At 45.2% G+C, this 15,510-nt stretch overlaps 1 protein-coding gene across 1 annotated transcript in view; it reads right to left on the bottom strand.

Annotated features, from left to right (window-relative positions):
- The window catches only part of Arsb (arylsulfatase B), a 163,746-nt gene that overhangs the window by 117,590 nt on the left and 30,646 nt on the right, over positions 1–15,510 (bottom strand). Inside the window, exon 4 of the mRNA XM_038322608.1 lies at positions 14,527–14,734. Coding sequence (XP_038178536.1) covers positions 14,527–14,734 — 208 coding nt within the window. The remainder of the gene's footprint in view (positions 1–14,526; positions 14,735–15,510) is intronic.

Raw genomic sequence — 15,510 nt, forward strand, 5'->3', positions numbered from 1 at the left:
AGACTCACAGCCCAAATCTGCTGAAAACAAAGAAAGGTACCTGGGGCAAATTCCTGGGTGGGCAGAGGGAGCCAAGGCGGGAATATCATACTTAGAGTCAGTAGGGGAAAAATGACAACAGCCTCTGCCGACCCTGCAACTCATTATCCCGGGAGACTGCCCCTGACAGTTCTCTCTTCTTTCTAGACAAAAAGAGCAGACTCGAATCCTGGCCTGTGGCAGAGATGTTTCACAGCTGTTGTGTGAAGACAGGCAACTGTACTGGGGACGACACTAACTGCTATGAAGATCGCCATCACTGGCAGTCCCCAGAGCCTGCCCCCTCCATACATAACAACTAAGCCAAATCTTCTAACCTCCTTAAACTCACCTGCCACAGCAGCCCTGTGGATTACTGGGCAATTCTGATCCCTGTTGACGGCCACTGACTTTGAAATAATGGAGTCGATGACCACTTTTAAAGAATCTTAAACTGTCACACAGAGAGCAAAAGAAGAGTAGAGATAGGCACGGTGGTACACTTTTAATCCCAGCGCTTGGAAGGCAGGGGTGGATCTCCAGGAGTTCAAGGCCACCCTGGTCTATGTAGTGAGCTCCAAGACCAGCCGAAGCTGCAAAGAAAGACCTGCTTTAAGAAGGAGGAGGGGGGAAGGAGGGGGAGAGGGGAGAGAAGAGGAGAGGTGGGGAGAGGAGGGGGAAGAAGGAAGAAAGGAAGGAGTAGAAATCTGAGTTCTTACATTTTTTAAGTCTATGAGATTGCATTCTCTTCAATGATGTGCCCATGTTTTAACATAAAACATACTACATTGTTTTAACATACTACATTGTTAACTTATTACTCTTCCCTCCTATGCAGTCAAACACGATGCAGAGTCCTGGAGGCACGTCTTGTCTACTCTGGATCCGTGTGCTGCTGAGAAGACCAACTGTCTCAGTCACCATGCCACCTTCTTCCCGTGCCCCTGCATGGGCACAGATCCATGCCCCCAAATGTCCTGTCCTCTTTTTCATTGGCCTCCCTACATCTTAGTGATTGTGAGAACAACTTGATTTAGATCCCATGTCCTCCCTCTAAGCCAGCCTGATGCCAATCTCTTTCCCAAACTCCATCATTCACACCTGCCTCTTGTCCTAGAATTGGGTCCACGTAGATGTGAAGTTAAATTCCAAGTATGTCCACTATCTCTACTGCCCAGGACTCCTGCGTTCTTTAGGAAGCACTGCGCTAGCCATAGGGGCAACATACATTTTTGTGCCCATTCACATTCCCTTTAGATCTTTTTGGAGGAAAGTTCATAACCTCAGACCCAGGAAAAGATTCCCAAGGACAGGAACAATGCTTATGCCCCAGACCACCAACCGTGCCAGATAAGAGACCATAGCTCATTTAACGACAGATCTCAAAACCAGTCCCTTGTCTAAATCAAAATTACAGAGCCCTGCCTGTTAACTACGGATTCCTATTGCCTCCCCTAGTAACAGTCTGATGACAACCTCCATGGAAACCCATCAGGCCACTTCCTCTGAGGACATAGAGACAGATGTGTACTGTGTACACAAAGCACTTTGGGGGCTGCACCCCACCACCCAGCCTACTCCATTAAACATAAAGTGAAACCAACATGAGATTTGACAATGACACTGCATGGTCACCAATCTCAGAAACACGGTGTGCCATTCTCCTCACCCCACCTCCATTTATGATTTCATAAATCTGCAAGTGTCTGAATATGTGATAAGACCACAGGCTGAACTGACAAGAGAGAGAGGTTGAAGGCATTTGGCAAGTTCCACAGCCAAATTTAAAGTTTGTTAAATTTTAGAAACAATTCTTTTAAAAAGAAGCAAAGCCCTACATAAGGTAGAAAGTGCTTTATGGATAGAGATGGAAAGAAGGGAAGGAAGGAGGGTGGAAGGGAGGATGGGAGGAAGGGAGGGAAGGAGGGAAGGAAAGAGGGAGGGAGGGAGGGAGGGAGGGAAGGAAGGAAAGGAAAGAAGGAAGGGTTGTAAGAGTCCTCTTGTTTGTTCCTGGCTGCCCAGACTCTCGAAATAACCACAGAAACTGCATTAATTAAATCACTGCTTGGCCCATTAGCTCTAGCTTCTTATTGGCTAACTCTCACATCTTAATTTAACCCATCTCCATTAATCTGTGCATCACCACAAGGTCTTGGCCTACCAGCATGTCTGTCTCCGGTGGAGGATCCATGGCTTCTCTTGAACTCCGCCCCCTTTCTTCCAGCATTCAGTTTAGTTCCCCCCACTGCCTACCTCTATTCTGCTCTGTGCAGGCCCAAGACAGTTTATTAACCAATGGTATTCACAGCATACAAAGGGGAATCCCACATCAAGGAAGGAAGAATATTCTGCTTTAAATTTTTTAATTTTAATTTTAACAGTTGTTTTAGATTGATTTATGTGTGTGTGTGTTGCCTGTGCACCATGTGCATGCCTGGTGCCTGAGATGGTCAGAAGAGGGTACTAGATCTCCTGAACCTGAAGTTAGCAGACGATTGTGAGACATCATGTAGGTGCTGAGAATTGAACCTGAGTTCTCTACAAGAGCAACCAGAGCTATTAACTGCTGAGCCATCTCTCTAGTCCCTGTGCTTTTTCGCCATTGACTAGATGTGGCCCATAATGGAACAAAACTACAAACAAGATCACAGGGATTTTAGTTAAGAGTGAAAACCACCAGAAAAAAAATAAATAAATAAACCTGCAGTGCCAATAATCCCGAAAATATTTTCTCATTAAGAAAGCATGAGAAAAGAGCTCTGTGAGGTTAGGGTTGCTCCGTAGGAGGGGAACAAAAAGCCTGGGAGGCAGAACTTTTATGTCCAGCATTTTGTTGCTGCTTTGACCCAACTGCCAAAGTCAGCAAGAAAAGCAAGTGGGGAACCCTTCGAATGCATTCCTGCTATTGTTTTAGGCCTGGTGGGGGGGATCTGATGCTCCTGCAAGCACAAGATGGGAGGCAGCAGAGCCAAGCACAGCAGGGCGGGTCCCAGTCAAGAGCCTCCATTTGGGTTCTCAGGCCCTCTCCTTGGAGAAGAGGCAGCTGATAATGTGCAGGAGGAACAACAGCATTTGTGGACTTTCCTCAGCCAGCTCAAAGCACATCAGAAGGTCACAGTGGTCTCTGCAAACCCCACAGAGGAGAGGGATCCCGGACATACGCGCCACTAGCTAGCCCTGGAACTCTCTTGTCCTCCGAGCAAATGCTTTATGTATACATATATGCAACACCTACCACTGCCCTCAGGAAGAATCTGCTCAATTAGAGCCAAATGGGAAAAATGGCCCTCTGGGTGCATCAGTAGCTAAAATTTAGCCAATATCAGTTTTCTTCTTTAAAAAATAAAATAACAGCAGCAACAACAAAACTATAGAGTAAATAAATGTGCATTTTTATACTGTGGAAGAGATGAGGGTAAATAATGTGGAGCTTTTTGTCATTCAAATGCCAGTCCCTGCTCCCACCTCAGGTGTATATGTGTGTCCTTTACCTACTGTTAATAACGTCTCTGTTAAAAGATTCCAGACCCTCAGCACCTGCGGCCCACCATGAGTCTGCAGACTCATGAACTAATATCTCTTGGGTGTTCAGCCCTTTCTTCCTCTGGCTGCTTACACTGGGTTCCACACTGCTCATGGGCATTTCCGTTAGGAGATGAAATCTGGACTGGAAAGGAAGAAGGAAGGAAGGGAGAGAGGGAAGGAGGGAGGGCTAGGGGAGACCAATTAGCTCTTCAATTTTGGCATGGATTGGCAGGTAGAATAAAAGCTTGGAAAGAATGACAAGATTCTCCAGTTTTCAAATCAGCGATAAACACATGTTTTCTTCTATGCCGGTCCTTATCCAGTTCTTAAAAGTTAGAAAGACATTTTTCCCAAAAGCTGAAGAGCCTCACACAGTTGAGTTCAGCAAGGCCTGTTCTCAGAGGGCATCCACTTCCAGGTGACTGAAGCTGCGTTCTAGTCCCCACGGATGGACATTAAGACCTCTGTGTCATTATCACGTGGACGAACCCTACCGTGCAGGGAGGGAAGAGCCTAGGGTCTGGAGGAAAGATTAACCCAAGTGTCTACTTCGACATCATTTGCTCAGCCTGCTAGGTCTGTTTCAGTTTTTCGATGATCAGGGTAGACTGGAGTGCCTCCGAACCCTCCCCAGCTCTAAGATTCTAGAACCCCACCCTTCCAGGCAGGCCTTGTTCCGCTCCTATGCACTGAGCTGGGTGGTGTGCACCTTCATATCACAGCCCACTGGCACAGAGGCTGTCAGACAGCCCTGAACTGGGTTCCACCTTCCACTGAAGAAGCGCTGTGCATGGCTGCAGATCGTGAAGACCCTGCTCTAGGCACGAGGGAGACTGCAGCACCTGCTGATGAGCTAGCATAGCACATGTACAGCTGTGATGCTCACCGACTATCGGCTGTCATCACTGTCACTGTCTCCATGAGACCTCTAGAGTTGACCATTTCTTTACTCCCTCTTCCTCTCAAATCTAGACATCCCCCCAGGTCCATCTTTCTGTGAATCAACCCCAGGCTATTCCCACTTGCATTTTTCCTTCTCAGCTTCAAATGAAGTTTTCTATAGTGCATATTAACAACTGTCGGGACGACACAATTTAGAACTTGGTTGTAGCACATCTTCTATAACTAGGGGCTTAAGAAATGGCTCAGTGGTTAAGAACACAGGCTACTTTCCCTGCTTCAGTTCCCCGTACCCCCACTCATTACCATCTATAATTCCAGCTCCAAGGAATCAGATGCCCTAGTCTGGCTCATAGACACCAGGTACTGTGCAAAGCATGCATGCAGGCAAAAGAGCCATACACATAAAATAATTTTTCAATTAAAAAGTTGTATATCACTGGCAGGGTGGGTCAGATGGCTGGTCTGATGTGGGTAATAATGGGAGCTCTCGAAAGCAGAACTCAGAATGTACAATTGCAGAGATCAGGTCATGACTCCTTCTATGGAAGATGAGGAGACAATGAGACCTCAGAGGACGGAGCAGAAGGTCATGATTTAAAGGTGAGTTGATGAGTGAGTTGACAAGGGATGGAGTTGGGATGTTTCCATCCTCCACCTGACGGGTTTTGGAATCACACCTCCAGAGAGTGTCAACCAGTGTACTTCTGGAAAGGGTTAACAGAGGAGGGAAGACTCTGAATGGAGGCACCTGGTAGGCTGGGATCCTGGGCTGGCAGGAAGACAAAAACAGACTTAGCACCAACTGGCATCCTCACTCACCTCAAGGGGTCCTTGAAAGGCTGCGGTTCAGCAGCGACTCCTCACACTAGCTCCTCATTTTCCTGGGCTCCCCTCTAGTCTACAGAATCCTGTCATGGGAACAGCCCTACAGTTATGTTTGTACAAGACTACCTCGTCAAGTAACACATGCAATAACATTTCTTTGCAGGGTTGACAGGCATGTTAACGATTGGCCTGTTTGATAGGGCTGCTATCTCGAAACACTTGCGGTTGCTGGAGGAGAACAGATGTGAACAGACCAGACACGTGTAAACAGGCGGGGGAGGGGGTGGCTGTTGGCTTTGCTTCAGCCCCTTCCTCTTACGTCTGTGATTTCTAGGTGCCTTCCTCTCTATATACAATCTTCCTTCATCCTGACTCAACCTCCCATAGAGCTTGTGCGACGAAGTGCCTCCTCCCCTTGCCTCTGAGGGAACTTGAGCTCCAAGTTCTGAGAGGACTGAGCAACGGAGCCATCTTAAGCATGACCTTTAAAATGGAACACAAAGGGAATGCGGAAAAGAGCTCCAAATGATTTGAAACTTTCCTGCAATTTAGTCAATAAATATGTTCAGTTCAATATGACTGTCCATTAATTATAAACTCCGAGAAAGGCCACGATGCTATATGCTCACAGAAGCGTGGAGACGTCGATTACTTCATGTTTCACCTTCTGGAAATTCAAAATATCAACAATATGATATTCTTGCATCTATTCAGTAACATAATAAAAACCGACAGTCTAGAAACAAAGGATTGAGAGGCGTCCTTTCCTTAGACTTGGACTGAGCATTCAGCATCCCATCAGAGAGACGCTAAAACCAAGACCAGAGCCCTGAACATACACTGGTGATTGTTTTCACTTGGTGTCGCTATCAATAAATTAACACCCCCTGTGAATAAAAATTTCACGTGACCTGACATGCTCATGTGGACGCTAATATGCAAAATCTCAAGGGCTACCATGATCCATAGAAGGCTCAAGGACAGCTCAATCTCGTCTCAGTTTTAATCCACCTACTGCTGCCTTCCTCCGACAGACACGTGCTCAGTGCACACGCCACTGCAGGGTGAGCGGTGGGGTGATGTGTGCAACCGCTTCATGGACCTGACAGTTGTCAGCTCTGTCAGACATGGCCTTGAAGGCCTGGAGTGCCCAGCCACGCCGCTCTGCCTGTCAGGTGGCACATTCCCAGCACAGATTTCTACAATATTTATAAGTCTGCCAACTGCACAGGCTTCCTGAAAGCCACCGAGCAGCTCTCTATCATCAGCTACCCATTCTGAAGAGAATTCTCATAAAATGCCAAGGGGACTTTGATGTCAGATTACGATTCCTTTCATTCTCACATAGTTCTGTGAACGCTCAAGTGATAGGTGTAAAACTTCATATTCTGCAATAGCTTACTCTGTCTAAGCATAAATGTGCTGCTGAGCAGGCTCTGGTGGGCTAAGGATGATATCATGGACAAGACCCCTCTGCGCGGTGCAGGGCTGAGCACCACAGAGCCTGCTCTGTGAACGGCAACTTCTGTAGTCAGAGCAGCAGTCGAGCCTGCTTCACACATTGCCGACTCCCCCAGTCTACATCCCAAGTGCACAGTGAACCCACGGCCTGTGAACCTACCGCCACACAGATTACTCACGCACTCGGCCAGAGTCTGCACCCTTTGCAGGTCTTTGCAAAGCACCCCAATCTCTGGCAAGACCGCCCCTGCACTGGAGACCACAGGTTGACAAGCTGTCAGCGTTGCTAGAAATAAAAATGTTCTTAGCCCCAATTCTGCTATTTCTTAAATCTCCTGCAGCTCCATCTCTTAGCCCCATTTCTGTCCTTTCGCCCCTCTTTCTTGTCAGCCTCCTAAAAACCCTGCCTGCTTTTAATGTGCCTCCACACACACACACACACACACACACACACACACACACACACCCCGAGTTAACAGAGAGATTTGATCCTGCTAAACACCTGATGTTATCTTCTCAGTGCTCTCAGAGGCCAAGTGAATGAACAAATGGTCATTTAACAGACAGGGAAACTGAGGCAGACCACGAAACTCATTCACAGGACAGCTGGACTGGAACTCTGATAACGTGATATCAGAGAAGGATTAAAAGGGTCACTATGGTATAAAAACACAGCGGTACCTATGTAATGAGACAAACAGCATTTGCTTATGGTAAAATTAACCCCATACACAGAAAGAGTGGCATGAGATGGAGCTGTGGCCAGTGGTAAACATGCATCAGTGCATCAGTGTAAAACTCCCAATTACAGAAAAAAAAGGTCCTGACCAAATCCATAACAGAATGACATTAATCAATCAATTGTAATTCACATCAGTAGGGGCATGAAAAACAGAATAAATAAGTTTAAGCTTGTCTCCTTAGTTTTAATGAGGAGCCTAGGAATGAGTACATTTTCTGTTTTAAGGAGATATATTTGCTCGTTTTTATCTTATGTAGGTGGATTTTGCCTGCATGTGTGTACCATGTGTGTACAGTGCCCACAGAAACCAGAAAAGGGCATCAGATACTTTGGACCTGGAGTTACCAATGACTGTAGGCTGCTATGTGGGTGCTGGGAGTATGACCACAGTACTCTGGAAGAGCAGCCAAGGCTCTAACCACTAAGCAATCTCCCCAGCACCTACTTTTTCTTTAAGGGAGAAGCTAGCTGGGAGGAGCTGAACGGTATGCTCAGTCGGTTTCTGGCAGGCACATACACACATATGATTAATGCAACCACTAGCAAACATCCCATCTCATTTCTTCTTACACAGAGATCGCTAGTCCTTCTCTGGTAGCATGTGAACAGAGAACACATTTCTCCCAGTGTGGAGGATATGGATGTGAACTTACACTTTGTCTATTCCTAGCAAGGTAAACTCCCAGGATCTGAATGAGAGTAACCTCAGCTCAGAGGTTCTCAAATTCTCTGTACAAATTAATTATGTGCAGTGTTACAAATTCCAAAGCTCCCAATCTTGGGGTTTAGATTCCGTACATCTATGGGAAAGCACAAGAAACTGAACCTTAAAAAGTGAGGTCAGGGCCAGCGAGAAGGCTCAGCGTGTAAAGGTGATAACTGCCGAATCAGGCATCCTGAATTCAATCCCTAGAACCTACGAGGTAGGGAGAGAGAGCCAACACCTTCAAGCTGTTCTCTGACATCCACACACACGCTGTGGTATGCATGTGCTCACGGACAAACACACAAATAAATAAAAAGGTATTACACTTTTAAAACTAAGGCGAGATTCATAGGACATGAAGTTAGCCACTGTAAAGGGCTGGATTCAGTGGCATTCAGTGTATGTGCAGTGTTGGGCCACTAAGACCCCAAAAACTCAGTACTGTGAGGTCTTAAGATGACTGAGAAAGGTCACTTTAAAGGTCAGATGAGGGGCAGGTGACAAAGGATGAGCTGCCCTGTGGGCTTCTCTCAGATTATAAGGGGAACTTCAAGAAGACAGCAAGCCTAACCTAGAACCTGCCCCTCTCTGGCATGGAGCACAAGCTGGACACCAAGAGGCTGGTGCATTTTGTGGTCTCTCTAATACATCCAACGCTTACCATCTGGATGCGCAAACCCTCGAGCGCTTACAATGAAGAGGAGCGCTAAGTAATAAGAAAACTGGAAAAGATGAACCATGTGGTTTCAGCGCAGGCCCTCTCTCCTGGGGCACAACTACACTGTTCTGCTCGTTACTAAATGTGACCTCGGGAAATAAACTGTGAAGAGCAGCAGAAAGAAATGCAAATTAGGTTTCTCCTTACCGCCAAAGCCTAAGTGAGACTAGCTATTCTGGGAAGAGCTAATGTAGACAGGTACAAGAAGACACTGTTTCTTCTTCGGAGTCTCCTGGTCTAGTTCAGTGGTTCTCAACCTGTGGGTCGCGACCCCTCAAAGGCGATTGGAGAACACATATGTTTGCATTATAATTCATAACAGTAGCAACATTACAGGTATGAAGCAGCAATGAAATAATTTCCTGGCTGAGGCTCACTCACTATAGCATGAGAAACCAACCATATTAAAGAGTCACAGTGTTGGAAAGGTTGAGAACCATGGGTCTAGCTGATCAAGAACAGGCTTTCACTCCTGAAGTTGAGCCCTAATGAAGGGAGTCCAGGCTAACATCTTGTCCTTTGGACTATGACGAACACTGCTTCTTTTAAGCAATATCTAGCTAAAAACAAACAGAGAAAAATGGGAACTAATCATAGCTCAGGCATGACAATAGGAAATAGCTTATAATCCTAGAATCATGAAAGTTTCACCAAGTTTTGCTGGACTGAGGAAACAGGGCTAACCTGCGCTACTTGGTCTCTGGACGTGAGCCACTCCACCTACTTGAATGGAGGCAGGAGAAAGGCTAGGAGTGCTAACTTTGCACATAACCAAAGAAAGAATTATTACTTCTTGGCCCTTATATAAGTAGTTAAGAGGTCTTGATCACTTCTAGAAGATGGGATGGGAGGAAGGAAGGGTTTCCTGGGCTATTTCCAAAAGTAAAACATTAATAGAATGGAATTGAGAGGAGTCAGGTCACAGTGACCTGGGCTGGTCAAAGGACCAATGGCCAGAAGGGAAGGAAACGGCTTCTGCTGGGTGGAATACACTTCGCTCCTGGAGGGCCTGGGAACCCAGTGAGCTGTGTCTATCAACCTGACCCCAACCACAGATGTGGGACAGAATTAGCCAGGGCACAGAGAGATGGCCACATGTGCTGTGCACATAGACTATACATCACTACATTGGGAGAAAGCTGGCAATGATTCGGCATAAAAATAAAGACTTTAAAGTTCTCAGAAAGATTTGGGAACTGATGCTCAGAAAGCCAAGAAGAAGATAAAAGACAAGGAGATGGCTAAAAGGATAATCGATTGGTAATTAGATATTGACCCTAGTAGACCTTAAGAATTCTGGCTCTCTCATGTCTGACATGCAGCTAATCTCTCAGCTTCTTGAAGTTGGGGTTCTTTCTTTGATAAAATGGAGACTGGGAACCTTGAGCTGCCCCACTTCCATTATGAGCAAGGGCAGCGTAAGTGGAGGCAAACACTAGAGATGTGCAGTCAGGACTTAATGCAGTGGTCACTGCCGCTATGAAACCGGGTAGAGAAGGGCACGGAGCAAAGAAGGGAAGGAATGCAAAGATATTAAAAGCACAGTCACAAATAATCTCCGCCAGAAACACTGATGGACAGAGCCAAAACGGCAGAACCTCCAGCTCGTAACACAGGCACGAGAGACTGAGGGAAAGACAGAAACATAGGAGAGAGGGAGGGAGATTGGGGGGAAGGACAGAAACACAGGAGGGAGGGAGGGAGAAAGACTGGGGAAAGACAGAAAGCCAAAAGGGGATAAGAAAAGAAGATGGATTAGCAATCCAACCTATTGAAGTTTGATTTCCCCCACCCCCAAATCAAGCAGACCAAAGTCAGCAAGCTAAATATGGGCCAAGAAACTATCCTGGAACAGAGAATCATCTGAAGGTGCATTCAAGGCAGACACTGTATCTCAGGGAAAACTAATCTGAAAACATTTGGAGACTCATATCGAGACATAAGTAAGGAAAAATGTAAACTATGGAGATAACCTTTAAAGAGCCTCCAAAGAAGGCTCCAGAGATTGCCCATTACTCCAGATCATAGAAGAGGTGGGAACCCATCCTAATTATCACGTGATTCAACCAAGACAGCAAAACCTGCCAGTAAAAAGGAAACAACCCCACTCTCACTTGTGAATTGATGTGAAAATCCTAACTAGAACTCCACCGAATCAAATTTAGGAGCATTATTAAAACGTCTAGACATCATCAAGCTGCATTTAGCCCCCAAAGCAAAGATGACCTAGGATTAACACATCTGTTAAGACATCACCATATCAGGAGACAAGAGCCCTATTATAAGGTGATCACCATGTTTGCCGTGAAAAGCGTCAAATATTATTTTTTGCTAAATTGAATAAGATGTTCAAATGTTTATAAAATGTTCAACTCTATTTTAAAACACACATATCTGAAATCATGACACAAGAGAGACACTGATTTTTTAAATATTTTTTCATTCTCATATATCACACAAAAAATTATTCCAGCTCTTCCCAGACATCCTTGATACCAACATTGCTATTCTTATGAGAGTCACTGAGATATTTAACAGTATCCAGAGTAAACATCTTCACTTCTGAGCACTCTTTAGTTCATGAGTAACACATTAATCCATATTCAGGAAATCACTGTCCAGAACTGTGTAATCATGATCTCTGCAACAAGGCTTGAGGTTTTTTTTTTTAACTTATAGTCTCCAATTTTTTGCGGTCATGAGGTCATTTCCAATGAATAATTGATAAATCGGTGTTGAGCATCCTGGTCTCCTTTTCTGAGTGTTTCTAGAGACTCCAAGGCCTTCAATACCAGACTGATCAAAAATGGTATAGAGGGATTTTTTAGATGAAGTAAACTGAGGTTGACCCCCAGATTATAAAAGACCCCGTAAAGGGTTACAGATAAGATGTCTTTCTTCCTTTCTTTTTTTTGTGAAAAAAAATTGTCCTATATCCAATCTTTATCAATATAGGGAACACTTAGAAAACTATGGTATTTAGATGGCACTACAGCAACCACACAAGCTGCTCACGCAACACCGACTCACTGTGTGCCCTGCCCGGCTCCTTAGCAGCCTGCCACTGCTGCCCACCATGGAGACAGTTCTGCTGTGTTAGGAGTTCGAAGAGAACACAAACATCAACTCACCAGGGATGGTGATGAATACACACAGTCCAGCACCAAAGAGGCTGGGGCGGGGGACTGGGAATTCACACCAGCTTGGCTATATGGCAACAAGATCTTGTCTTAGATAAACAAAGATTTCCATCTTTTAGGCCAAAAAATGCTACAGAGCCTGAAACAAAAAGTCAGAACTGCCCAGATATGGCGGTGTAACCGTGGGCTATATATTAACTTCTTGGGGTCTCGGTCTCACATCTGCAAGATGAGGGAGCAGTCTCAGGGAGTGAATTACTGTGAAGGTTATTTGAACTAAACATGCGAGGCTCTTGAGACTGTCTGTATACAGTAAATGCTCAGACACACTAGATTTGACAACTATACTTAAAACAAAACATCAGAGCAACAGAAACAACTACGAGGCCAGCAAGATTAATTCTTCACCATGTTGCCTCACCCCCAGCCCCACCCCCACACCGTGACTTTTCAGTATAGCTCACTGGATGACAAGCCCTGCTCTCACACAGAGTTTCCAATCAAAGGTTTTGGTATTAGCCAAGGTCAAAAGGATGTGAAGAATCAGCTCACTTGAAAGCCTGACGAAAACAAAAATACAAACCTACAAAAAAAAACCCTTTAAAATAGAGAATGGTGTGAATATAGTAAATGTAATGATGTATATACATACATGTATCATACATGTATCAAGCACATGCACACATATTAAAGAATAAGCTTCTACATCTATAAAGAGAAAAAAACCTTAAAGAAATGGAATTACCAGGAAATAAGAAAGAGTTCTTGATGGAGGAGTGTCTATGTGTTACTTTCATTGGTTAATAAAAAAACTGCCTTGGCCTTTTAATAGAACAGAAAATTAGGTAGGCCCAGTAGACAGAACAAGATTCTGGGAGAAAGAAGGCAGACGCTTCAGGCAGACGCCATGCCTCTCCTCTCTGAGTCGGACGCAGGTTAAGATCTCTCCTGGTAAGCCACCACCTCATGGTGCTACACAGATTACTAAATATGGGTTAGTCAAGATGTGAGAGTTAGCCAATAAGAGGCTGAAACTAATGGGCCAGGCAGTGTTTAAAAGAATACAGTTTCTGTGTAATTATTTCGGGTGTAAAGCTAGCCAGGTGGCAGGAAGCAGCCCGCCGTTCCATCTACAAGTTCTTGGTAGTTTAAAAAACCTAGTGAATGAGATAAATTCAATACCAAGTTTAAATTTTCCAAACAGGAAAAGAAATGTAAAGAAAATGAAACAAGAAACCAAGAGCAGAAGACTGATCAAGTAAGCAAATATCCGGGTTCTGCAAAGCGGGGAGGAGGGGCAGGGGTTGTCTAACAATCCCAAAGTCAATGATGAGAAAAGTTCCATCACGGCACGCTCTGCACTTCACATAGAACATGCTGCCTGCGTGCTCAGGACAAAGAGCAAGCAAAGATCTCTGCCCAAGTCCCACTGGAGGGAAGTTCAAGAAAACCACTTCTGGTGGAGGAAGGGAATCATGAACGGAGAGATTTCTCTCAGAAAGTTCCTGACTCCATGAAAACAGTCTTCAGTCAGCTCAGGGGCTGATTTTTGACTCTCCTGTCACCCTTTTCTGTGCTTACTTTTCCTCAGCGAATGTGTGACTTTCTTACTGTCAGAAAACCAGTTTAATAAAAAAAAATCCTCTGCTTGGAGACTCCAGTGTGGGGGTCCACAGATGTGAGCCTGTTCCACCTGACTGGGGGTCAGAGAGGTTGAGCTTATTCTTGCTCTTTCAAAGTTTTTGACCACAGGTGTGGCTACAAACAAGAGTTCCTGACCTAGAGTGTGGCTAGTTAGGATTTGCATATAGAGGTGGATCGGCTCCACCTGGACCAAAGGCGGAGGACACTTGGTCCAATCCTTAAATCATGTTAATGAAGTCTGTTGCCTCCCCCTCCCCTGGAGTGAAAATAAATGTGGGTGGGTTCAGTATTCACTGAATGTCCCTCCTAATGCTGTTCTGTGTTTCTGTCTCTTATTATTTCTCTCATATCTATATTCCTTTTGCTCAATAATTCTAATCCTCACGCTCCTACCCGGGAACATACGAATTTCGTCGAGGCTGGACCCCGACACTCTGGCCTAAGTTTAATCGGCTCCTTTTCTATTCTGGCTTTACAGTGCCGCCTCAGCCTGTCTCTGCCCGGACACAGCTCTTCAGTTAGCAACAGACACAGAAGATGGCTGGCCTGGCGAGGCACTCTGGGGACTTGCCATCCTGATGCTCTGTGGATGTGCGGTGCCTACTAATGCACTCAGTGAGTGCTGGTCTTTAAGCACACTCCCGGTGTATTCTGAAATATTAACAAAAGGAGACGAGGTATGTAATTCTGTTTCCTTATTCACATTGCGACTGCAGTTCCGCTACCGCAGTGAGCGCTTGTTTTCATAAGGAAATGCTAACTGCTCCAATCTGTTTTCATTCCGCCTCCCGAATGCCACATCCTAGGCTTTGCCAAGAGATGGATTGCCTACTGGCAGACTGACCTGTGGAGAAGATGAACACCGTGTTGTTCCAGAGCCCATGGTTTTTCAAGGCTGCGGTGACATTTCCCACTGCTTCGTCCATGAGAGACACCATCCCTGCATAAATACGTCTGTGCTTATCTTGGATAAATTCATACGGCTTCATGTATTCTTCAGGGACCTGAAGGGGATCGTGGACAGACTGGAGAGCAAGGTAGAGGAACAGCGGCTGGAAAGAGAGTTTGGAGACAGCAGTTAAAAGGGAACGGAGGCTTTCGATACAAAACATGAGACAGTTAAGATTTATCAGTTCATATCAATAACTTCAAGAACATACAGAGGGCTCCAAAACTATTTGTGAACCATATCTGTGGTAAGGAACCTACATCCAGAATACATAAAGTCAACAATGAAGGGCAACTTAGTTCAGCACAGAGAATTTAAATAGGTATTTCTCCAAAGATGTAACCAGCGTTCATAACCAGGGGACTGCAAAACAAAAGCTGCACTGAGACATTATTTCATGTGCATTAGGAGCTTAGAGCATTTAAAATAGGAAGCACTAATGTTGGTGAGGCTGTGGAGAAATCGGAATCTTCAGCTGCTCTTAGTGGGAATGTAAATGGTGTATGCAGACCCTGAAAAGCAGTGTGAAGGTTTTAGTGTTACAGCTACCTTACAACCTGGCCTTCCTAGTCCAGAAAACCATGAGAACACATGTCCATGTAAAATGTACATGGATGCTCCCTGCACCGTTATTCATAGTGGCCAAGAAGCAGGAAAACTCAAATGTCTGCAAATGGATGAATGGATAAATAAATTCAGAATCGTTTAGTCATGGTGCATACCAACAATACAATCAGTGACAAGACAGTCGGGCTTTGAAAACATGAAAAGAGCCAATCAGGGACCACATCTTGCATTGCCACGTTGACCTGAATATTCTGAAGAAGCAAGTCTACAGAGACAGAAACTAGGTGAGTGACTGTCTGCGGCTACAGGGAA

Source organism: Arvicola amphibius, chromosome 3 (genome assembly GCF_903992535.2).
Source record: "Arvicola amphibius chromosome 3, mArvAmp1.2, whole genome shotgun sequence".
In the NCBI taxonomy this organism is placed as follows: Eukaryota; Metazoa; Chordata; class Mammalia; order Rodentia; family Cricetidae; genus Arvicola; species Arvicola amphibius.